This window comes from Panthera onca, chromosome E2, assembly GCF_046562875.1.
Source record: "Panthera onca isolate mPanOnc1 chromosome E2, mPanOnc1 haplotype 2, whole genome shotgun sequence".
In the NCBI taxonomy this organism is placed as follows: domain Eukaryota; kingdom Metazoa; phylum Chordata; class Mammalia; order Carnivora; family Felidae; genus Panthera; species Panthera onca.
Genome location: NC_138353.1, coordinates 48,222,203 through 48,247,242, shown reverse-complemented (window position 1 = coordinate 48,247,242; position 25,040 = coordinate 48,222,203). Strand labels below are relative to the sequence as shown.

The window sequence follows — 25,040 nt, the reverse complement described above, 5'->3', positions numbered from 1 at the left end:
CCTGGGGCCTGGGTCTGGAGATTTGGATTTGGGATGGATGAAGCCTTAGCCTGGGGGCCTGGAAATGGTGTTTGAGGGAGGGAGTTTCTTACAGACCTGCCTGAGTCTCCATGAGACCGGTGGGGCAGAGGGTGTCAGGCTGATCCTTCTCAGTGTCTCCTGGCCACCCTCGCTGGCTTCATTGGGCTGTCCCAAGACAGCCACCTGCAGAGACAGAGTGGAGGTATTCAAAGGCATAGGTCCTGATACAGGACCTGGCCACTCCTGCCCCTCAGCCGGGATCTGGGATGGGAAAGGGCAGGGTGCCAGCGCTGCGCAGGGGCAGGTGAACAGGGTGGAGGAAGCCAGGCGGAGGCAGGGGTGTTAATTACAGTACAACTTTATTAATACTGGAATCTTCACAGTGCATTTGTTACTTGTAGCAGTGACTATTTAAATCGAGGGGGGGGGGGAGGGGGCAGGGAGGAGAGGATAATTTATCCAGAAACGGACAGAAAGAAAAGAAACAAAATGGTTCAGATGGGATGGGGGTGGGGTGGGGAGAGGTGGAGGGAAGAAAGGGTGAGTAGGAACCAGGAGGGGAGACTTGGGTGGGGAAATAAATTAAAAAAAGGAACAAGTTAACAACAGCACCAGAAAAGTTACTTCAGTCAAAAGACGCTTTTGAAAAGAATATTTCTCTGTACAAAATGAAAAAAAAATGAACGTAAAGAAGTCCCCCAAACCGAAGTTTGTGATGTGGGATGGCTGGCTCGGATCCCAAGGGGGTGGGCCTAAGAGGTGGTCACTAAATGGGAGAGAGGTGGTCAGGGGGATGGGGGAGTTATGTACAGCCCTGGGGTGGCTTGGAGGAGAGGGGGCACGAGTCTGGGAGGGTGGCTGTGCTATGCCCACCCCCTCCTTGGGCCTCCCAAGCCACCCCCCACCCCACCACTCCTTACCCTGCTCACATCACACATCCTGCATCTCACTCCCTCAGCCCACTTGGGTACACCCCTCCCTGGGGCTTCCCAAACAGGCCACCTGCTCTCCCGGCCTCTTCGGGCCCTCCCTTACCTGGACTCTCTCCAGGTGCCCACACTTGGGCTCTCGGGTTGGCCTGAGCATTCAGCGAGGCTGTTCTCAGACCTAGCGACTTACAGATACCATTCTCCGTCTCCCCTTGGGGAGCCTGGGGGGCTCCATCCACTCGGGGGCATCCTTGGTTCCTCAGAGCTGCCTGGCTGCCTTGCTTGGACCCCAGTTCCCTGCAGAACTGCCAGGAGCTCCAGCCTGGCGCTGAGACTCAGACCCAACCCCATCCCACCCCGACCAGGAAAAGCCTGCTCTCCTGACTGGGAGGCCCCTGCCTTGTGGTCCCGCTGCCCTGTGAGCTTGGCTGCTCTCTCTGCTGGCCTGCGGGACAACAGGAAGCCCTCTGCTCGCCCCAGACGCACCTGCTTCTACCTGCTTAGAGCTGGCATGCCTCGGTATGTGGAGGGGAGGGCACCCCCACCCGCACCTAGCGTGGACTGGACTCCAGGGTGGGGGGTACTGCACCGGGATGGCATCTCCTCTGGCAACAGAGAGTCAAAGCCAATCTCCCTGGACCGCCCCTGCTCCCATCTAAGCAGACGTACTAGAGGCCCCACCCTGGCCCTCTCCAACCTTATTTTGGCTTTGCTCCAGAATCTGGAGAAAAAAAAACAGCTGCCCCCTGGCTTTGGGGAAGCCAATTAGGCCCTCCTTCTCCTGCCGTGGGCCCTCCAGGCCACTGCGAGGACCCCTGTCCCTCAGGCACTCTCGGACACCCTGTACCATCCACCCTGTCCCCACACACAGTCCTTGTCCAGTCAGCTCTATTTTATTATATTCATAAAATAACCCCCCACACCCTGTGCAGTTCCAGCCCCTACCCCCACAGGTGGCCAAAACCATGACCAAAGTGCCACCAGAGTTAAAGTCTCAACATGCCCAGATGAGGACCATACATCTGACCCTCAGGCCTCTGGACTTCTTCCCTGCCCCTCAACCCTGGCTGTACCTCCCAGAGGAGGGCAAGCCAGGATGGGATCTACCTCGGGGTCCACAGCCTCTTCTGTGTGGGTTCCCAAGACTCAACTTGGGGCCTGTGGCCCTTGGGCCTCCTTCCTCCACAGCAGGCTGGGCCTCCCAACTTCAGTCTGCCCCCCAACTGCCACTCTGTGGAGCTTTTCAGTCAAATCTGACACCTTAGCCGATTGGGTGCCTGGCCCCTCCACAGACAGCCCACCTCCCTGATTGAGAGGAGCTTGGGACAGGTGCAGAGAAGGAAGGAGAGGGGCCTGGTGGAGGGCTGTGGGGGCCAGCATTCAGGAGAAGCCCCAGGCACCGCCAACTGAGGGGAGAAGTGGGGTCAGGTCAGCTAAGCTGTGGCACTTCGGGCCCAGGCCAGATGTGGAAAAGGCAGGGCCTGTGGAAGAGGAAGAGGAGGGGCAGAGCAGGTGAGAAACGTATAAAACAGGCTCCACATCCAGTTCAAGGCCTGCAGGCTCGGAGCTGGCGAGCTCTGTTAAAGAAGTCACTTCCTGTTTAAATGTGGAAATCCAAGGTGAGTGTCTCTTTCCATCAAGTGGCTTTTCCTCGCGTGACTGAAACGAAAAACCAAAAGCTTGCCTGGCTCTGCTCTTCCCTTGTTGTTGCCTTCGCTCTGAGTGGCCACTGTTCACCAGCCAGGCCACCTGCCTCTCGCGGGGCCAGAGGGCGGGAGGGCAGTGCCATCACAAGATGCGGGGTGCCGACCTGTCGTTGGTGACGGTCCTGCGGAGACGAACCCCGCGCCGGATGGCCACCAGCATGTCTTCGGCCGGGGGGTCGCCGGAGGCTGCCGGGGGCGGACTGGGCGTCTCCTCTGCGGGGGTGGCGGTCAGGGCTGTAGGGAAGGGGAACTGGCCCTCGCCCAGCGCGTGGGCGCCCGCCACCAGCTCCCCGAGCTTCTCCACCAGGCTGTGCCGGTTGGCGGCCAGCTGCTGCTGCTCGTCGTCGTCCGCCAGCCCGGGGTAGCTGGCTGCCTCTGGGGCAGGGCTGGCCCAGGCCGTGTTGGGCAGGCTCAGCCTCTTCGGTGAGGCCTTGGCCAGGTCTGGTGCCAGGGGCGAGGCGGCTTCGTCGCTGTAGAAGACGCACTCCTCGCTGCCCGCCCGTGTGGGCCCTGCGTAGCCAGGGGAGTCGGGCACTGTGGGCGTCTTCACGGGGACGATGGGCGGCCGGATGGGGATGGGGCCAGCGCTGGAGAGCGCGCGGCGCACAGCGGGCTTGGTCGAGGGCGTGCGGCGGATGGTGGCCACGCCGGGGGGAGCGCCAGAGGCGCTGGGCAGCCCCGCGGTGGAGGCCGGGCGCTTGGTCTGGATCAGGCGGCGGTAATTCTGGGCGATGTTGCTGTTGCGGGGGATGGTGGAGGACTTGTCGAACTCGGCCGGGCCCTCGCCATCTGCGTCCCCATTCACCGAGTAGCAGTCGTAGTCAGAGCCTGGGGGCACGGGATGCCGTGGGCTGGGGCCTGGGGCATGTGAAGGCCTGGTGCCCCAGCCCCAGCCCCGGGGCCTACCTTGGGAGGGGATGGTGTCCTCGGAGCAGGATGGCGTGGTGGTCTGCGTGCTGTAGCCACTGGAGTACTGCAGAGAGTCCCGGCTGCTCTTCTGGTGCTCCAGGCTCAGGCCGCGGGTCAGCACCATGGCCAGGTCACTGGCTGCCGGGGACACCTCCTCACCGTGCTGGGGGTGGTAAGACTGCGGGCTGAGGCCTGGTTCCCCGCTGCCCCCCTCGGCTCGGACTCCGGGTGGCTCCCACCAGGTGGATGGAGCTGGCCCCGAGACCACCTGCCGGGCCTCCTGGCACTGACCTGGGAGTGAACGGGGGCACTGGCTGGGCTGCCAGGGGAGCTGATGCCTACCTTGGCTGCGATGGTGGCAGGGGACATGCGTGGTCTTGGTGCCTCCTCTCCGCTGGGGCCCAGGGTGCCCCCGCTGGCCAGGCCTGGCTCTGTGTCCCGGGGGTGTTCCAGTCGGTCCTTCCTCCTCTGCAGGCTGGTGCCTGAGGGCTGCTCATGGGGACCTGCTTTGGCCCAGTCCTGCAGGGCATGGCAGATGGGTCAGGGGACCCTTGGCCTCCTGTCCACGGCTGAGGGTCCTCTCACTACAGTTGAGATACAGGGTTTTCAGGCCCGTGTGGGGCCTCAGGCTCAAGATCACTGTCAAGGGCAGAGCATGGAGGGTGCCTGCCAATCCCAGGGGTAGGATGGCATGACTCAGGAAGGAAAGATGTGAGGTGTTGGGAGTGGCTGCAGGTGTGCCCAGGCGGCTTTTCCTGCAGGGAGCAGGCACTCTGCTCCCCACTCTGGTAGGCCCCGGACCCTCCCTGAGTCCCACTGCAGGCAGGGAGCACTGACCGAGGTGGGGGAGCTGCACTCGCTAACAGACTGGCAGGTTTCCGAGGCCTCCGAGGACGCAGAGCTGGAGGACTTCTGCCATGCAGAGGAGAGCAGATGGGCAGACGGGGCAGGGAGGCAAGGAGAGAAGATACCTGGTCACAGCACCGGCATGCAGCAGGACATTCGAGTTCAGCACCACACCCCGCCGCCCCTGCGAGCGTCTGCAGGCCGAGCGCACACTGTGGGCACTGACCAACCCCGTGGCCCAACCCAAGAACCATAGGTTTTGAGAATGAACGACAGGACTTGCGGCTGCTGATGGCCTGGATGTGGTGGGCAAGGGAAGGAGGAACACTAGGGGGGACAGCAGGGTTGACGGTGTCCCTGTTGTCTCAGAAGGGCAGGCGTGGGGGAAGTAGGGAGTCTAGAGTTCCATCCCGCACATGCAGAGCTGAGCTGCCTGTTAGGTATCTACGGACAGGTACAATGTCGGCAACTGCATTTACAAGTCTGGAGTTTAGGGAGAAGTCAAGGTTGGAGTCACAAATCCAACAGCCTTGAGACAGAGGAAGGTCACCTTGGCAGTGAGGACAGTTAGAGAAAAGGTTCAAGGACCTCAGGCGCACCCACATTTAGTGGCTGGCAAGAAGAGGAGGGTCCGGTGAAGGAGAGTAACAAGGAACTGCCAGAGAGGTGGTTAGAAAACCATAAGCAGACGATGTCACAGAACTCAGAAGGACCTGCCCGTGAGGAGGAAGGATGGTCAGCAGTGCTGAAGCTGCTGGGGGTCCATCAGAGGGCACAGAGGCATCGTGGACACCTCAAGGACTATTTCATAGACTGGGGGGGGGGGGGGCGCAAGTCCACTTTTGAGTGGACCGAGTGTACAGGGGAGACTGCTGCTTTGGCCGGCTGGGGGGAGTAGGTGCCATGGGAAACCCCCAACTGCAAAGAAAACACAAGAATGAAGGGGCGCCTGGGAGGCTCAGTTGGTTAAGTGTCTGACTTTGGTTCAGGTCATGATCTTGTGGTTTGTGGGTTTGAGCCCCATGTTAGGCTCTGTGCTAATAGTGCAGAGCCTGCTTGGGATTCTCTCTCCCTCTCTCAAAACAAATAAACTTAAAAAAAAAAAAAAAAAGAAAGAAGATAAAAGCAGCCAGGGTGGGCACAGGACCACGAGGGCTCCTGGGGGCACATGTGGAGTGCAGCACAGTGGTTGGGAGACTGGACAAGGGGCCAGGTGGAGAGCTCACCCTGTGATGGGGTCCATTATTACGGCACCTCTGCCCTGTCAAATTCTCCAAATCATCCTTAATTTAGATACTGGGATATTTCAGTTTGTGATGAACCAAGGTCACCAAAACAAAAGGAAACAAAGCATCACAGGTGAGGATTCAGATGAAGCAAGCAACAAATTTGGATGTTTATCAATGTAATTGTTAAAGCAAAAACCAATGGAAAAAGCACTTGGAACAGTCAGTGGAAAAATTTAGGGCTAATTCATGAACAAACACTTAAACAGGGCTAGACGAGAGCTTCCTTATCTGATAAAGGGGATCTTTAAAAATATCAATACCTTTTCCTCCGAGGATGGGAAAAAGATAAGGATGCCCAGGATCGGGATGCCTGGGTGGCTAAGTCAGTTAAGCGTCCGACTCTTGATTTTAGGTCAGGTCACTATCTCAGTTTCGTGAGAAACTGTGATGGTGCAGAGACTGCTTGAGGTTCTCTCCCTCCCTCTCTCTTTGCCCCTCCCCCTCTCTTTGCCCCTCCCCTACTCGCAATACATCTCTCTCAAAATAAACAAACTTAAAAAAAAAAAAAAAAAAAAGATGGCTACCATCACCATTTCTGTTCAACATTGGAAGCCCTAGCAGGCAGTAAGGCAAGAAAAAGCAGTAAAAAGCAAAAGGATTGGAAAGGAAGAAAACAGTGGTCATTATTTGTAAAAGACATGATTGTTTTTATAGGTAGAATATTCAAAAGAATCTATAATTATCAGACCTGATAAGTGATTTTAATATAACTTAATAAAATCAATTTACCAAAAAAAAAAAAAAAAAATCAAGTTTCTAAATATCAGCAGCCAACAAAAAAAAATCCGACAAAGCCAATATAATTTAAAACAGCATCAATAAACATCAACTACCCAAGAAAATCCAGTGAAAGATGTGCAAGATCTTTACATGCAAACTGCAAAACCTTACTGAGAAAAGGAAAAGCCAAAATAAATGGACAGATTTATGCAATCCCAGCCAAAACCCCAGGAGGTGTTGTTACTGTTTTTTTGATGGAAACTGAGAAGCTGGTATTAAGGAATATAAGGAATTACCAAGGCCAAGGTGATACTGAAGAATAACAAAGCTGGAAGACTTCTGTTACCAGATATCAAAAATGTTTATAAAGTTACAATAATGAAGACCAGTATGGTATTGTAAAAGAGCACAATTCAACCAGCAGAACAATATAAACTTCCTCGGGTGCCTGGGTGACTCAAGTTGGTTAAGTGTCCAACTTTGGCTCAGCTCATGATCTCAGTTTGTGAGTTCGAACCCCACATCAGGCTCACTGCTGTCAGCACAGAGCCAGCTTCCGATCCTGTGTCCCTCCCCTCCCTCCTTTCAAAAATAAACATTAAAAAAAATTAAAAAAAAAAAAAAAAAAAAAACCACAAACTTCCAAAACAGCTACAGGTATACAGGTAACACTGCAGTGCAGGGGGGAAAAGATGGCCTTTTCAATCAATTGCTATTTAGATATCTGTATGGAAAAAAGGACCCCCATCTCATACGCCCCCCCGTGCCCTCCCCCCCATCAATTCCTGATGAGCTGCAGATCTAAATGAAAAAGGTAAAAGAAAAAGGCTTTCAGAGGAAAATGTCTTTGTGACCTTAGAGTACACAAACATATCTCAAGATACAAAAAGCACTGGAAATTTTAAAAAATGAATACACTGGACATCCATTAAAATTAACAGTTTTACAAAGATGTAAAGGATCTGTTTGCTGAAAACCATAGAAAGCTTATGAAGGAAATTGAAGAAGACACAAAGAAATGGAAAAACATTCCATGCTCAGGGATTGGAAGAATAAATATTGTTAAAATGTCAATACTACCCAAAGCAATCTACACATTCAATGCAGCCCCAATCAAAATTGCACCAGCATTCTTCTTAAAGCTAGAACAAGCAATCCTAAAATTTGTATGGAACCACAAAAGGCACCGAATAGCCAAAATAATATTGAAGAAAATCAAAGCATCACAATCCCAGACTTTAGCCTCTACTACAAAGTTGTACTCATCAAGACAGTATGGTATTGGCACAAAAACGGACACACAGACCAATGGAATAGAATAGAGAACCCAGAATTGGACCCACAAATATATGGCCAACTAATCTTTGACAAAGCAGGAAAGAGTATCCAATGGAAAAAAGACAGTCTCTTTAGCAAATGGTGCTGGGAGAACTGGACACCCACATGCAGAAGGAAGAAACTAGACCACCTTCTTAAACCATAACACACAAAAAAACTCAAAATGGATGAAAGACCTGAATGTGAGACAGGAAAACCATCAAAACCCTAAAGGAGAAACGAGGAAACAACCCCTTTGACCTCTGCTGCAGCAATTTCTTACTTGACACATCTCCAAAGGCAAGGGAATTAAAAGCAAAAATGAAGTATTGGGACCTCATCAAGATAAAAAGCTTCTGTACTGCAAAGGAAATAACAAAACTAAAAGGCAACCCACGGAATGGGAAAAGATATTTGCAAATGACATATCGGATAAAGGGCTAGTATCCAAAATCTATAAAGAAGTTACCAAATTCCACACCTGAAAAACAAATAATCCAGTGAAGAAATGGATAGAAAGCATGAATAGACACTTTTCTAAAGAAGGCATCCAGATGGCCAACAGACACATGAAACAATGCTCAACGTCACTCCTTATCAAGGAAATACAAATCCAAGCCACACTGAGATACCACCTCACGCCAGTCAGAGTGGCTAAAATGAACAACTCAGGAAACTATGGATGCTGGCAAGGATGTGGAGAAAGGGGAACCCTTCTGCACTGTTGGTAGGAATGCAAACGGGTGTAGATGCTCTGGAAAACAGTGTGGAGGTTCCTCAAAAAATTAAAAATAGATCTACCCCGTGGCCCAGCAATAGCACTGCTAGGAATTTGCCCAAGGGATACAGGAGTGCTGATGCATAGAGGCACATGTACCCCAATGTTTATAGCAGCACTTTCAACAATAGCCAAATGAAAAGAGCCTAAATGTCCATCAACTGATGAATGGATAAAGATGTGCTTTATACAGACAATGGAATACTACTTGGCAATGAGAAAGCATGAAATCTGGCCATTTGCAGCAGCGTGGATGGAACTGGAGCATATTATGCTAAGTGAAATAAGTCAGTCAGAGAAAAAAACACATACCGTATGTTTTCACTCATATGTGGATCTGGAGAAACTTAACAGGAGACCATGAGAGAGGGGAAGGGGGAAAAAAAGTTGTAGAGAGGGAGGGAGGCAAACCATAAGAAACTCTTAAATACAGAGAACAAACTGAGAGTTGATGGGCGCTGGGGGAGAGGGGAAAGTGGGTGATGGACACTGAGGAGGACACTTACTGGGATGAGCACTGGGTGTTGTATGGAAACCAATTTGACAATAAATTATATTAAAAAAGATAAAATTAAGAATTTTAGATCATTAAAAGACCCAATTAAGAGTAAAGGCTCCGAGAAAACCCCAGATGAAGGAGTGGTGTTGTATCCATAATACATAAGGAGTTCTAGGATCAATAAGAAAAAAAAAAAAAAAAACAACTTAGTAGAAAAATGGGCAAAAATCTGAATAGGTCCTTCGTAAAAGAGGACAGCCAAGTGGCCTTCAGAAGTAGGAAATGGTGTTCAATCTCATTCCTCATTAGGGAAGGACGAATTTCAAACACAGGCGCTACCACTATACACCCCCCAGAAGGGCTTAAATGAAAAAGATGCAAAATACCAAGGGCTGGTGAGGATGAAGAACAGCAATAAACCATTGCTATGGTATTCTTGCCAGAAATGTATGACCTCCATCTAATTATGTGAAGACACAGGACACACCCAAACTGAGAGACGTTCTATAAAATAGCTGACTGGTATTCTTCAAGAGCATCAAAGACCTGAAAGAAGAAGGGCTGTAGAGGTGTTACAGACTGGAGAAGCCCCAAAAGATACAACAATTAGATGCGACACAGGGTCCTGCGCTGGATCCTGGACTCCTGGACCAGAAAAGGGATCTGAGTGAGAAAACGGGCAACATTTGGAAAAAGACCATAGGTTAGTTAATAGTATTGTGCCAGTGTTCGTTCCTGGTTTGGTAGCTACATAACAGGTTAACATTAGGGGAGCTTGGGAGGAGCAGGTGGGAACTCTGTACTTTTTTTGCAACTTTTCTACAAGACTGAAATTATTTCAAAGTAACAGTTTAGAAAAAAGCCTTAATGGAAAGGTTAAAAAGCTGTAACCTAGAGTTGAAAAGTAAATTGGAAGACAGACCTGACTAAATGATCCAGAACATCATACCTAGAGGCGGGGAGCAGGAAAATGTGATAACTGAGAGAACGATACACAGAAGGATAAATGAGAAGGTCCAGCAACACACTGAATTGGAATCTCAGAAGGAGGGAATAGAGAAATCATGGCTGAAAATTTCCAGAACACGTGAAAGACATGAATATGAAGATACAGGAATACAAACCCATCAAATGAGACTAAATAAAAACAAATCTGCAACTAAGCACAAACTGAAGAGCAAAGATCTTACAAGTGACCAGGGACGCAAAGGCGCAACAATCTGACTGATGGCAGACCTCTCAATCGACAATGGAAGCCAGGACACAGTGGAAAAATACCTTCCAAGTGGTGGAGAGACAATAACTGTCACATCAGAATTGTGTCCCTGGCAACACTTTCAAGAAAGACGACAAAAGGAAGCATGTTTACAGATTTAAAAAACCCCCGAGAATTTACCACTACGGATCTATTCTAAAAGAACTTCTAAAGGATGTGCTGTATACTTCAAAAAGAAGAAGAGTTAAGGTATAAGAACAAATGATGAACAAAGAAATGTGTAAACATATGGGTAAATCTAGACAAATACTGTATGCACAAAATAATAGTAAAGTTAAGAAAATAAATGTCATGTGGTGCCTGGCTGGCCTAGTTGGAGCGTGAGACTCTTGATCTCAGGGTTTGAAGTTTGAGCCCCACAATGGGTGTATAGATTACTTAAAAATAAAATCTTTAAAAAGGAAAAAGAAGGAGAAGGAGAAGAAAAATGTCATCTGTGAGTGTTATAAAAAAGTAGAGAATAATATATATTAGCTTATAAGTTGGGAGAACCCACTGGTGACTAAAGTTAAAATATGTACTGAAGTCTTTGAATTATTCAGGAGTTGGGGTTAAGAATGCATGGTAAAATTTCAAGATATCCTGTAAAAGAAATACAATATAACTTACAGTTTAGTAGAGGGAAACAAATGAGAGAGGGAAAAAAGTAAAGGACAAGGGAAGAGACATAAGAGGCACAGAAAAAGTAGAATGTATAAAAAGACAGGAGTCCAAATATGTCAATAATCACAATAAAGAGAAGTAGACTAAAAATGCCAAATCAAAAGATAGAGATTGTCAGACTGGATAAAAGAGAATCTAGGCATCTGTTGTTTATAAGAGACTCATCTAAAACATAAGGATATAGTGAGTTTAAAAGTAAAGAGATGGGAGGGGTGCCTCGGTGGCTCAGTCGGTTAAGCCTCCAACTCTTTTTTTTTTTTAATTTCTTTTAACATTTATTCCTTTTTGAGAAACAAAGACAGAGCATGAGTGGGGGAGGGGCAGAGAGAGAGGGAGACACAGAATCAGAAACAAGCTGCAGGCTCTGAGCTGTCAGCACAGAGCCCGATATGGGGCTTGAACCCATGAACTGCGAGATCGTGACCTGAGCCGAAGTCGGACGCTCAACCAACTGAGCCACCCAGGTGCCCCAAGCCTCCAACTCTTGATTTCAACTTGGGTCCTGATCTCACAGTTCCTGGGATCCAGCCCCACAGGGGGCTCTGCACTGACAGCATGGAGCCTACTTGGGATTCTCTCTCTCCGTCTCTCTCTCTCTGCCCCTCCCCTGCTCTCTTTCTCTCTCTCTTGTGAAATAAACAAACATTAAAAAAATAAAACAGTTGGGAAATGGTAATATAAATCTTGAACAGGATAAAGTTGAGATAGCTGTAGTAATATCAAACGAAACAGGCTTTTAGAAAGCATTGTAAGGAACAGAGGATCATCATGTTAGAAGATTGAATTCACTATGAAGACTTAATATTTTAAACTTGCCTGCACCTAATAAAACAGTCTCAAAATATGTACAGCAAACATGGATGGAACTATATGGGAGAAATTAACAAATCTAAAATTTTTCAGTTATAAATAGGTGAAGCTGATAGGAGTGAATGAGAAATAGGTAGAATTGGTCAGTGCAGACAACCTTAAATTACCTCGTGAAGGAAGCTAGGTGACTGGAGGATAACACGGAAGGAAGGGAGGGCTTTTAAGATGCGTGATACTAAGAGTGCCTGGGTGGTTCAGCCGGTTAAACGTCTGACTTCATTCAGCTCAGGTCATGATCTTGGGGTTCATGAGTTCGAGCCCTCCATCGGGCTCTGTGCTGACAGCTCAGAGCCTAGAGCCTGCTTTGGATTCTGTGCCTCCCTCTCTCTCTGCCCTTCCCCACTTGTACTCTGTCTCTCTCTCAAAAATAAATAAAATGTTAAAAAAATTTAGAATGCGTGATACTGGAGTTCTTTTGTGTACTGACGGGAATGAGCCCGCAGGGGAGAGACTGGAAGTATAATAGGGACATCTTTGAGCAAAAAAACCAGCAAAACATAAAATGCTCAGTCCAAATGGGGGCACTAGCCTTGATGGGGGAGGAATAGCAGACTGTATCCAAATGTAGTCACTCCTGATACCCTGAGGATAGCCCCCTGGGCAGGTGGCCTGACCTCCCTTTGTTTTCTACTGTGGCCCCTGTGTTTGCCCATCTCACTGAGGCTGTAAGGATCTGAGCCTTCATCTGAGGAGATTCGTGGACCAATCTCTGGGTTCAGAGTGAGTTGGCCCAAGTGTGCAGAAGCAGGAGGATGTCCTGGGGCTCCTGGGGATGCCTCCTAGGACCAGCCACCTTGTCACAATAAGCCTAATGCAGGGGGGGAGGGTCACAAGTGATCAGAGCTGCTAAGCTGCCCCCTTGGGGTCCCATGGCTGGGAGAAGGCGGTAGGTAAGGAATCAGGAAATGAGGAGGTAGTGGGGCCACAAAGCCCCTTGCTGACATGGCTGTGGCAGATGCTGACTGCTCTAAGACCTTCCCCACCTCTCCTTAGCCAGGTTGGTCCCCAGTGAGGTGGTCCTGGGGACCTCCCGGCCAGTCTCAAAAGCTGTAGGCCCTGCAGACACCCTCTCACCTGGCTGGTGATGTCTGAAGGCATGGGTGAGGGGGGCTTGGAGTAGGTGGCATCCTGGGAGACGAAGCCAGAGTCGTGGGAGGAGACGCTGGAGAGTCGGGCGGTGGTGGCGGCTGGCTGTGCCAGGCTGCGGTAGCGACAGGTGGAACTGGGTGAGTATGTTTGGGCACCCCCAGGCCATGGGGCTCCGCCACCCTTGGCACTGCTACTGCTGCTGGGGGCACTGGGGGAGTGAGGGAAGGGGTACGGCAGCCAGACGGGGAGACAAAGGTGTGTGTGGAGGGGAGGGTGACAGACGAGGGTGGAGGAGAGAGGTGAGGGGCAAAGGAAGGAAAAAACAATGTCAGACTACAACTCCTTAGACCCAGGTGCCACAGAAGAGCTGGATTCTGGGACAGGGCAGGGCCTGGGCAGGGGATGGCACACCAGAGCTGGCCCAGTGCCTGCCCCCAGAGCACCCCAATGCTCCAGGGCGTGCCCAGGGCCGAGCAGTCTCTTTGCCTCCTACTCTGCCTTTAAGAACAGCAGACCTTGGGTTGGTGATGGAGAAACTGAGTCACTAAACATCAACCTCGTCCCACTTAGGCTGGAACCTGACACAAGTCTGATCATTTCCGGACTGCCTCGTCAAAGTCTGGTATTTGCCATCCAATCCTAACTGGATGTCTAGCATGCGGTGACGGTCCGTGTGGATTCTGGAGCCACCATTGTCCTCACTCCCTTCGCCCCCTGGAGGGTGTCCAGCCCTCTGCAGCTCATATCCCCTGTGCAACCATTTCACTCTCGGGTAATGTTCCTGGCAGTTGAAGGCTGCCTTCTTTCTGAGCCTGACCCTGAAGCTCCTCAGCTCGTACCCTTGGTCATGGGTGTCCTCTGCAATCAACCCTCCCTGCTGTGACGGCCACCCGCCTGGGGTCCAGCAAACCCAGACCCTCCTCCCTATACAGGAGCTGCCGATAGCTGTGCTTGGCTTACTTCTCATGCCCAGGTGCTCAGCCAGAGGTGATTCTGGGGAAAGGGAGCCTGGCGCAGAGGGGCCTCCCCTCACCAATAAGTCACTGTGTGCTCACTGCCCTCACACCTGCAGAACCTTGAATCTTAAATGTCTCCTCCAAGTCCTGCCCTGGGGACAGCCCTGGAGGCATCCCTGATCCTGAGCCTGCATGGTGACTGAGTGAGACTTCAGGGGCCAGCACGGGCACAGGTTGCATCCAGGAAGCAGCCAGGTTAGAGTGTCCCTTACCTTGTGGCCTCAGCACACCTTGCCAGAAGACTCTGTGCCCCTCCCTGGTCTTAGGTTCTTATTACTATCCTCCCACCCCCACTGACTCTGCTGGGCCGGGCAGAGCCTAGTAGTGAAATTATGGGACTCTGTGCCTCAGTTTCCCCTTCTGTGAAATGGAGACAACACCACACCTGATACGGTGGTGTTAGGATTCAATGAAGAAAATGCACAAAGCGTTTAGCATGGCAACTGGCACATAGTTATTGCTCTGTAAACGAAACTGCTCCTGCCCCCTGCTTCCTGCTAGCACATGCCTGTACTGGCAGCAGTCTCGAGATACGGGTCCATTTGTCCTCTACGCTCACAAATTCCTTGGTGACGCAGTCGGGTGAATTCTGAGGCCCTGAAGCGATTTCTGATTTGCTGAGAGCTTACCCATTCCCTCTTGGGGTGTCCCTGCCCCTCTGTTCCCGTCAGTCCCGCACTGACCTGCACATGCTGGACTTGCGAGAGCCGGAGCCGCTGGGCGATGATGGGGGGGTCTGGTACGACCAGCTATAGTCAGAGCCTTTCAGGTCTTTGATCACCTGGACAGGGACATGGATGCAGGTCACTGGAGGCAGCCCAGCCCGTTTTCTGGAGGACCCCCAGAGGGCTGGTAGCCCCTACCCACCCCCCGCCCCCGTCCTCCCTATTGAGAGCCAAGCCCCAGCAGGAGACCCCCAGGGGAGTCTGAAAGCAGGACTGCCAGATGGCGGAGTGGAGGGGACATCAAGGGAGACTGCCCTCTCTGCTTCCCAGGGATGCTGTCCCCAGAACTCACTGGCAGAGGAGCCAAGAGAGTGACCATGAGGGACACCATGGGGTTTAAGTCCTGGCTCTGCCGTGCCCCTTGGGCAAGTTCCTGGAACCTCACTGAGCCTGTTTCCTCCCGTGAGGTGCCCCCAATGGTTCTTGTCTTACAGCGCATCGGGGTGATTCAACGAGACGGCCGGGGAAAGTGGCGGGCACACAGCGCCCAGTGAGCAACACCACAGGCCTGTCAGATGGGACTGATCCTGGTGCAGGGGGAGCGCTGTGGGGAGCTGAGCAGGGTGGCCCGCATGGGCAGGTGTGCCTGTTTGTGTGCCTGGGAAGGTACTGGGTCCTGGGTGTGGACGGAGGTAGGAGTCACCAGGTCTGGCCTGCTCAGGTGGAGCCTGTGGGCAGACACAGGGCCAGGCCCCACGGGACTTCCACCCGTCTGCTCTCAGACTGAGGCCTCCACTGGGTCCTGGGCACACCATCCCTCTCCTGAACAGGTGCTCCCGGTTGTCCCACCATGCATGGTGGGACCTGTCTGGTTCTCTGTCCCCTTTTTTCCTCTACTGTCTCCAACTAATGGCAGGCCATCCCTTCCCTGCCCCCCAGTCCCATGGCTGGCCGAACCTGCTCACTGGCGGGCGGCAGCTTGTGGGGCTCCGCAGTCAGCACCACCAGGTCGTCGATGATGCCCTGCAGGTGGGTGATCTCTCCCAGCATGGTCAGCTCGCCATTCTGAGGAAGCAGCGGGTCAGACCCTCTGGCCCTGCCCCTGCCCCCCACAATGAGCCTCCTCTGGCATTTCCTCTCTCATCCAGTGCTGCTTGGGTCTGAGGCAGCCTGGGCCTGGACACCCAGGGGTTGGTGTGACCATACGTCCAGACCAAATTAGTGCAACACGAGCTACGAGCTATGTCTTTGGGCTACGAGCATGTGGCTCTGAGGGTACCCAGCCAGGCATCACTGAGAACTGGCTTTTCTCAGGGGTCAAGTGGTCCACCACAGGCATGGCCCAACCTGCGGGGGCCTCCGAGTCACCCCTAAGGACTCCCACCAATGGCTCCCACATCTTGCTTCTTGGGATTTCCTGAGATTCCTGGAAACTCTTCAGCTAGCCCCATTGTGGGGATGCTCAAACACCTCTCTGAGGGACCCACCACCACAGGCTGCAGGAAAGTGATGAAGGTACAGAAACGGCCGCGCTCCTCGATCAGGGCCCGGCGCACCGCCTGCTTCTCTGTCTCCTCCAGCAGCAGGTACATGTCGTTGACGTCCTGCAGGGCACTGTCCAGCTGGGGCTGCAGATCTCCTTTCCCTGGAGGGGTTGGGAGGAGAGGCCGCGCTGGGGACGCCGGCCCGGCTCGCTGTGTGCATGGCTCAGGCCCCGTGGTGGTGTCCCCGGTGTGGGGCTGGGCCCTGCCACGGGGGCCAGGGGACCAGGGAGGGCAGCCGGGACTCTAGGGCTTGTGCAGGGGTGGGTCCCAGAGCAGGCAGAGTGGACAGACACGGACACAGCAAAGACACCAAAGCTGCAAAGCCACCCAGGACCTGGAGCGGGCAGAGCTCAGGTGAGCCCAGCGGAGGCCTCCACAGCTGAGACTTCCAACCCCTTGGTTGGACAGCCTCACTGCCCTTGGGCCGGCACCACCTCACCTCACCTCACCGGGAGAGGGTGGAAGCAGGACAAAGTAGAGCCCGGGACTCAGCTGTAGGCCAGGCCACTGAAGGGTGTGGGGGGAGGGGGGTGGGGTAGGGGTGGGGGGGTAAGGAGAGCTAGGGGCTGGGCCCTGGGGGAAGGGAAGGGGGTCATTTCAGTATGGGCTCCCACTCAGCTCAGGGAGCGATGCACAAGGACAACAACGGCAACACAAAGAAGCAGCGAGAAAGACAGAGAGAGGCAAGAGGATGATGTAGAGATGGTGAGTCAGGAAGTGAGAAGGCAACAGGTGACCGGGCGGGCCTGGGGGAAGTGGGGCAGCCAGGGCCTGTGCCCCCCACCCTGCCCGGCCCAACCCCTCTTGGCCTGGCAGACTGACCCAGCAGTGGCCTGGGACTCATCCCTGGCCAGGGGCCCCCAGGGCCCCAGGGGGACTATGCCCCAGGCCCCTCCCTCGATGGACCGACCGCTTTCCTCGCTCCTCCTTGGCCTGGAGAGACTCCTTCCAATGGCCCTGAGCTGGGGGAGACAGACAAATGGGACAAGGACGGGAGGAGCGGCTGGAGGGAGGGACATTTGACTTACCAAGTAGCTCTACAGGAAGGATGTGGGAGGAGGAGAGGAGGAGAGACAGAGAAAGAAAGAATGTGTGAAAGACAGCCGGATGGATAGAGCCGCTCCTGGGGCAGGGGTGTGGGGTGCCTGGGCCTATTGGGCCTCCTGCTGCCTCCCTGAAAGGGGAAGGCCTGGTGGACCAGGTCTGGGGTGCAGGGAGGCTCCCTCGGTCCCACCCAGCAGGTTGGAGGATCCTGTGTCCAGGATAGGGCCCCTCCGGCCAGTATGACTCCCTGGGGTACTCCATAGGGTATGGGGGTATACCAAGCGGGGCCCCCCGCAGGGCTATGCTTCCATGGGCAGCCGTGGGCTCTACCTTTGCGCGCTTTCTTCTGCAGCTTCAGCGTGTCTGAAGACTTCTTCTTGATCTCGTGCCGGGCTCGTTTGTATTCTGTGCAGGGGATGAGAAAGGAATGCTGTCATGTGGGGCTCCGCACGATGGGGACAGGAGTCCCCAGCCCCAGCCCCGGGCCCACCTTTCGCGTGGTCCTTGTCCAGCTGGTTGGCTGACTTCTTCCAGTCCTCGATGCGCTCCTGCAGCGGGTTGATGAGGCTCTCCAGCAGCGCGCTGTGGGTGGGGTGTGAGGGTCAGGGCCACCAGGGGACGGTCTCACTGCGTACCCACTCCCGCCCACCCGCGGCGCCCACTCACTTGGTGAATTGCCGCAGCTTGGTCTCGATGCTGCGGTGGCGCATGCACATGCGCGTGAGCGCTGAGCCAATGTCCCGTGTGGCCCCTGGCGAGGCAAGCGGGCAGCGTGGGAAGGGGCCCGCCGGGTCTTCTGCAGTCCCAGCCTCGGCCACGAGGTGGCGCGCCGGCCCACGAAGGCCGCGCTCGCAACCCGCGCCCCGCCCCCAGCACCAATCGGTCCCGCGATGGACGGATCCGTGCGGGGAGGGGGGGGGGGGGATTTGAGCGGTCCTCAGTATTTGCCGCGACTCTCCTCTCTGCGGGACCAAGGCCCTGCCCGTCCCGGCGGTGCCCGCCTGCTGCAGCTGCGGGTGTTCTGGTGGTCAGGCCAGCGCTAGAGGCTGTGCAAAGGGCCTGCCCAAATCCCCTCCAGCCCTCCCGGAATCTCCTCCAGGTGCCAGAGGCAGGCGTGAGAGTGCAAGGGCCCGCGCGACCTTATTTCTCACCACCTGAAAGTGAGAACTACTTGAACTAGAAGGCAGAAGAGACGCCAAAGCCAACGGGGAGTGCTTGCCTGCCCCCGTGTGCTCTAAGACAGGCAGATGAGGGGGTGAGACGCCATAATCAGACTCACTGTTACAGAAGGCTGGACAACTGTGGTCGAGCTGGCGGCCCATAGCAAGAACAGAAGCCCCCCTGCCCGCCCCCGTGTCATCCCTGTCACCGTTCTCCCACTCTTGCTTGTATGCCGCTAGTGATAAGAGGCTCACTCTCTACACAACCAGCCCATTTCATTAGGGAACGGAATTTAAGGTCCCACCTCTGGGCTGGGTGTCCTCTCCCTCACTCATCCTCCACTCAGCCTTTCCCAACCTGGGGCAAACCCAACCTCCAGCCACACCCCCTCCCCACCTCGGGTGTTGGTGGCCATGTCGGCCACTTTCTGAAAGGCATCCAAGAAGGCCACAGCAGCCAGCACAGTGGTCCTGGGGAGACAGAGAGTGGGATGTTCTGTGGGTGAGGTGTCCTCTCCGCTGCCCATCCCCTCCCCAGCTGGGGCACCCTCAGCAGCCTCACCTCAGCTGGGAATGCAGCTTGGTGGCCTTGGAGTTGAAGTCTTCCCAGATGGGATAGGAGCTCTGCCGGGGAGATGGGAGAGGAAATCAGACACCATGGATAGGCTCCCCACACGCCTCCATCCAGACTCTTGGCAGTTTCTGAGAGAGTGGCCCCGCCCCATGGAGAGGGAGGCCGCTGGCCCCTCTGGGATGACAGAAGACCAAGGTCAGAGCCATGGGACATGAGGAAGGCCTGGCCCTGGGAACAGGTGTTTTTGGTCATTCCTCCCTCCCTGTCAGGAAGTCTGGCCTAATGTCTACAGCGGCCACCGTTTTGGCCCACATCCTCCCTCAGGGGAGACGGAAACAGAAATGGCAGGTCCTGTACCCTCTGGGCTCCCCTGGGTTCTGGCAGGGATTCTGGGCTAAGCAGCATGAGGGGCACTGTGTCCCTCTGGACACAGGTGACGTAGTCCACATGACACGAGGGCAGGGCTCAGGCATGCCAGGTCTCAACTGGGGGCCCCCACCCTGTGCTCCGGAAGCTGCTACCGGCCAGGCCACCCATCCATCCCAGGCTAGCAGCAGTGATTCCCAGGTCCAGGGAGGCTGTGACTGCTGCAGGGCCCAGCCAGCCCGCCCGGGACAGCCAGGCCCCAGGCTGAATGGGGCCTTGTGTGGCCAACAGAGCCACCTTTCTCCACCCCCGGCTCCCCTCCCCTCCTGGGGACACAGTGTGGCCTTTATCCCAGCCTGGCCCAAAGCTCTGAGTTGGGAGGGGGTTTCCCAGTAGGGAGGCTGGACTCTTGGCGACCAAGTTGTCCAGTCTGATCAAGGGGCTTTTCTGGCTAATGGGCCTTCCCATGGCTGTTGGGTCCTGGAGAAACCTCAGCCGTGGCCTGATGGCCTTGTGGAGGTCCTGATGCTTGAAGGGGAGCCCAAGGCCAGCAAAGCACCAGCCCCCAAGGGCCTCTAACCCTCCTTTCCATGTAGGATGAGGTGCTGGGGAAATAAGGAAGGCAGAGACCCCAACCCTCAAGGCTTCAGAAGGAGGCTCTGCCAGACTGGAACCCAGGGGCAGGTTCGAGATAGCTTCTCTAGCTGAGGACAGCCTGCAGGGGTGGAAAGGAAACACAGCAGCTTCTGACAACCTTAGAAATTCCCTCCCTGCCCAGCCCAGCCCCGCCAGTGCCCAGGGAAAGCAAATATTTGAGAAGTTCACACAGGCTGGAGAGGAACGTGGGTGCAGTTCAGGGTAAAGGAGCCTGGTAGGTTGCCCCTGGAAATCCCAAGGAGCTGACCCTCCCCTTGGCACCCTCAGGAGTCTTCTGAGGGGTGGCAGCCTCACACCACCTCGGCACTCCAGCCCCGAAGCCCTGCTAAGACCTCCAGGGAGAGGAGACAATGCTGAGGGGACAGGGATCCAGAAACAGTCGTCCTGACCTCCAGGAAACCTTCTCAGCTCCTCAGCAGCCTTGGAGCACAAGGGACTGGGAGAAGCTGGGGACAGACAAGTTCCTACCCCATTCAAGTCCTTAGGCTGGGGCCCGTCACTCCAGCCTCCAGCCGGTCAGGCTCACTGCATCCCAGACCGTCACACCCGCAGCTCTCCCAGTGCAGCGGGGACAAGACAGGACTTGGGGGAGGCCGGGCCCGGCTCCTCCTCAGCAGAGGGACCTGAGCACCTTGGTCTCTGAGGACCGAAGCAGCCAGTGTCCCTGGGGAGAGTCCTCAGTCTTCACCTGGGCCCCTGCCCTCACCTTGGCTGTGCCGTGGCTGTCGGGCTCTAAGACTCTGGGTCACTACCACTAGTGACAGCGACTGCCACTGCTCGTCAAGTGGCTGTGGTAGGCCGCGCACCCCGCGAAGACCTTTTCATTGTGTGGTCGCGTCGGATCGGGTATTTCACAGGGCAGTCCTGTGAAATAAATCCGGCTGTCGCCCCCACTCTATCGTTCAGGAAGCTGAGACTCAGAAAGATGAACTGACTTGCTAAAAGCCACCAAGTGGGAGGGGCAAGATCTGATCCCACGTCTGACGAGTCACTCCACCGACTTCCAGGGGTACAGAGAGATGAACATCCGGGCAGCAAGGGTGGGAGGCGATGGGAACTGCAGGGACGGGAGAAACGCCCTTTCTGTCCCCAGTGCAGTGGGCTGTGCTGGAGGGGAGAGGTCACATGCTCACCACTGGAGGTGCTCAAGTGGACCGGACAAGACTGACGCAGAGGCCGCAGGACTCCCGGCCCTCGGAGACTCTGTCTCTGACCTGGTGGTGGTTTTAGTCCCGACACGGGCTGTCTGGGTGAGCGACCCATGCTGTGATCCCTGAGAGAGGGCTTTTTGGGTGACCCCGGGCTAGGGCCCCTCTCTGAGCCTCAGTTTCCTCACCTGTCAAATCGGGGGCGGGGAACCGCACCAGGGGTCAGTGTGGAGACTCACGGAGGCAGGGAAAAGGAAACGCACAGCACAGCGCCCAGTATACAGTAAGCGCTCAGTTAATGCTGGCTAAAAAACAGGGGATGCGTGACCCCTGCCTCTCTGAGAGAAGCCCCTCCCACCCAGCGGGGCTGACGTCCAGGACACACTCCCCACTCTTGAGAGGACAGGCCTAGTTTATGGCCCCATTTTCTGGATGGGTCAGTGCTGAGTGGAGGCCACCTTCACTCATGTGGAAGGTGTTTCACCCGCCCGGTCCTGCCATCTCGGGCAAGTCCCTGCCCCTCTCTGGGCTTTGGTGGGCGGCATGGCATCCAAGAGGCATCAGAGTGGTTAAATGAGGCACAGAAGGCAGGGGAAGCTCCCGAGGGCCCCTCTCCAACCCTCAGCTGTGCCCTCCTCCCGGCCCTCAGGCTCCAGGTGCAGCTTGAGGAGGCTTCACTCCCCGCTATGCTGCCACCCCCAGCCAGAGCGTGCGCTTACAAGGGGCTGTCCTGGGGCTCGTGGACATGCCGTGGACAGGCCTCGGGGGCAAGTTCAATCTCCTCAAGTCAGCCGCCTTCCTCTATGGAAGCCCCTGCTGCTTCTGTGGCTCAGATCACCGAGGGAAATGGCCAGAAATTGTGCCCCCCACCCCCTCCCGCCCCATGCAATCCAGGGGATGGACCTCCAGGTGACCCAGTCCCCTGCTCTGTCCCTGGCCTGAACACATGCACGTGTCATAGGTGAGTATCAGTACTTGACATCACCCCAGGTGAAACCTTTCCCAGTTCGCCTCCACAAGTCAGAGAATCCTGCCTGCAATCTGCTGTAGTCTGATCCCAAAGTCCCTTGCAAATTGCCTGGAAAGGGAGGGAGAGTCCTGCCCCTCTTCTCTGAGCAGAGAAGCTGCTGCTCTCTGCAGTGTTACGGGGAGGCTGCCAGCGGGAGGAGGGTGTGGGAAGGTCCCATTCTCTGCCAGCCCTGGGAGTAGCTGGGGGGAGGGTGGTCCGGGCTGCCTGGTCCCAGGAAGGGATCCCAGTGCCAGGCCTGTGACGTCCACAGCACAGGAGGGCCTGCCGAGGGCAGTGAGGCCAGAACTTCTGAGGGCTGGCAGAGGGGCTCACGGGTAGAGTTGCAAAGGATGGAGGTCTCGGGGGAGCACCCTATGGTGGGGGGTGGGGGACGCCTATATGCTGCCAGCCCTGTGGTCCAAGGTGAGGATGGCCTCAGGCCTCTTCTGAGGGCTGGGGCTGCTCCCCTGGCAGCACTGGGAGCCTCTGGTGGAAGGGCCCGCCTGGGCACTGTGGGGCTAGCTACACCCGTGTGTGGTATGGCCTCCTGGGCCTGTGAGGTCACCGTGGGATTCTGTTGTGTACTTGGGAGTGTGCGATAGGCTTCAAAGGTGGGGGCTCTCAGGTGGGGGCTCTGAGGAGTTCACGTGAAGAGCCCAGTGCTCTCCCCCGCCCCACAATCCTGCCTCAGAGGAGAAGCGTACTAGTGTTGTTCCTCTACCCCCCCCCCCCCCCCCCCCCGTGGCCTCCCACCGCCATCCTGTCACTGGAGCTCGAACCCCTCTCTGCCTAGTCAGTCTGGGCCAGGCCTGCTAAACCCTGGCCTCTCTGGGCAAAGGATCTCTCTTGCTCCGCGGATCAACAGAGAGGGGTGAGGTCAGGGAGAGTCGGACAGTCTCCTTAATGACCTTGAGCCATTCCCAGGCCTCAGTTTCCCCACCTAGCGAGCTAATGGTGGGCCAAGAGTTGGTGGCTGGCTCCTGTCTGGTATTGGCCAATCAAAGGCTGGGGGGTGGGGACCGGTGCTGAAGGTCTGGGATGGTAGTAGGCTCCCCCTTGGGGTTGCTCCAGAAACCCGAACCCTCTTCCTTTTTCCCCCCCAAGGTGAGGACAGAGGCCTAGGGATGCAGAGACAGTCAGCTTGGAGACCTTGGAGTCCTGCAGCTTCCTAGGGCCTGTTGCAGGAGATCTGGGGGTTGGGGGTGGGGGTGTGGGGGGGGGTGGCAGTCACAGGGTCGAGAGCGGAGACCGAGGCCGGCGGAGAAGGAGTTAATGGTTCTCCGCTTTATTATTTTTCCCTGCTTTGGCGGTGACAGCATTGTCTGGGCTCCAGGGCCGTCGGGGCGGGTGTGGGGGTGGGGGGGGGGGGCTGGGGAGGGTGCACAGTGGTGGTAGGGGGCGGAGGCCGGCGAGACCCCGGACCCATTAAATTTAAGGCCTTAGGGTCGACCCCGGAGCGAAAGCCCATTCATGATTTGGGGGTTGGGGGCGCAGAGAGCCCGCGTGTGCGCAGGCTCCGGTTGGGACCCCACGGGGGCGCTACGACCCGGGCGACCTCGGGTACAGACCAGGGGCGCCGCACGGACACCCTGACACACAAACACCCACACCCCTTCAGACGGGCGCCCCGAGACCCAGGCGCACAGCAGACGCAGGCCGGACACGTTCAGACAAGGACACACACACATCGCGGCGCGATGCCCGAATGCCCGCCGTCACTCGTCCCCAGAGGGGACCCACATCCGCACCCGCGCGCCCGCGGGGCGGCCAGCTCCGCCGTACCCCGTTACCTTCATGTCGTTGACGATGGCCTGAAAGAGCCCGCCCAGGGCGCCGCACTCCTTCTCCGCCGTCTCCATGCTCGGGCCGGGCCGGGCGGCAGCGGCGACGGCGGGCGCGGGCAGGGGAGCAGGGCGCCGGCAGCCAAGGGAGCCGGGCGCGGCGGGCGCTCGCTCCGAGGCCGGGCCGGGCCTCCGCCTCCGGGCGGCGCTCAGCGGCCGGCCGCGCGGAGCTCCGGGGTGGCGGGCCGCGGCGGGGCGGCGCGGGCCATGGCGCGGCGGGGCGGGCGGGCGGCGCGGGGGGCGCGGCGCGGGCAGCTGGCGGCGCGGCCTCGGCGCGGGGACTGGAGCGGCGGCGGTAATCCGAGCCGCCGCGGCTCGGGCGTCACGTGGGTGCGGCGGAGGGAGGACCGCGGCGGGGGGGGGGGGGGGGAGTTGGGGGGGGGGCGGCGGCGGGCGAGGGCTGTGGGAAAGGCCGGCCGGGCGCAGGCCCATTCAGCGCCGGAGCCCGGCTTTGAAACTCGAGCCCGGGCGCAGCCAGAGTGGCCGGGCGAGCGGGGCCGGCGGGCGCGGGCGCCACCACGGGCCGGGGGCGGCGCTGGGGCGGGGCCCGCCCGGCTGCCTGACGGGAGAGGACCGGCGGTTGGGTGCCTGCCTCCCGGGAAGGGGCTCGGCACCACCTTCCAGCCCGTGGCCTCGGGCCGGGGTCTTCCCGCGCTTTTAGCGGACGGGCGGAGGGCTGGGCTCCTCCGGGCGCATCCCGCGGGCGCGATACACGACACAGCGGGGGACGCACGGGCGTCAGCCCGCCCTGGGACATTTCGTCCCAGGCACTGGCGAGTTCGGACGCTCCTCCAAAAGCTCTTTGGCCGCTCTTTCAGGCGGTGCCGAAGCCGCTCGCACGAGGGTCTCCAGGCTGAGCTTTTAGGGTAGTCGTTACCTGGTCGGGCAACCTGCTTACTCGGCAGTGGGGGCGGGTGTTGGACCAGCTGAGCAGAGGTGGGCTGCCGTCCCCAGTCCCCGACGCCCGGGTACACGTGCTTGGAGACGCACGCGTGTTCACGTGGACGACGGGTCCAGTACGGCCTGTCGTCCTGGAGACTCCAGGCAGGGAAACCCACCCTCGCCTCGCAAGGGGCCGGGGGCCCAGAGGGCAAAAGCTCGCAG

At 56.3% G+C, this 25,040-nt stretch overlaps 1 protein-coding gene across 3 annotated transcripts; it reads right to left on the bottom strand.

The window, feature by feature from the left end:
• Positions 1-361: 361 nt before the first annotated feature.
• On the bottom strand, positions 362-24,189 carry MTSS2 (MTSS I-BAR domain containing 2). 3 transcript variants are annotated; one of them, XM_060650179.2, is made up of 14 exons: positions 23,886-24,188; positions 18,904-18,965; positions 18,739-18,812; positions 17,848-17,932; positions 17,672-17,763; positions 17,512-17,586; positions 16,081-16,238; positions 15,551-15,658; positions 14,612-14,709; positions 12,898-13,120; positions 4,403-4,477; positions 3,908-4,084; positions 3,563-3,728; positions 362-3,484 (listed from the first exon to the last, which is right to left on the bottom strand). In XM_060650179.2, exons 1-14 carry the CDS (start codon positions 23,952-23,954, stop codon positions 2,739-2,741), a joined length of 2,208 nt encoding a protein of 735 aa, XP_060506162.1. In that variant the 5' UTR covers positions 23,955-24,188; the 3' UTR covers positions 362-2,738. The 3 variants fall into 3 exon arrangements, with proteins under 3 accessions (XP_060506162.1, XP_060506164.1, XP_060506163.1); XM_060650181.2 differs by having other exon boundaries at positions 12,898-13,024; XM_060650180.2 differs by lacking the exon at positions 4,403-4,477 and having other exon boundaries at positions 23,886-24,189.
• Between the last annotated feature and the right edge of the window lie 851 nt (positions 24,190-25,040).

What these genes read in the sequence shown, in the direction of transcription:
- MTSS2 (XM_060650179.2), bottom strand. Translation starts at nt 23,954, where the DNA reads ATGGAGACGGCGGAGAAGGAGTGCGGCGCCCTGGGCGGGCTCTTTCAG. An exon ending in GGACAAGGACCACGCGAAAG is followed by an intron (nt 17,587 to 17,671) that starts GTGGGCCCGGGG and finishes TCCCCTGCACAG; the next exon opens with AATACAAACGAGCCCGGCAC. An exon ending in CTGCCACCATCGCAGCCAAG is followed by an intron (nt 3,729 to 3,907) that starts GTAGGCATCAGC and finishes TACCACCCCCAG; the next exon opens with CACGGTGAGGAGGTGTCCCC.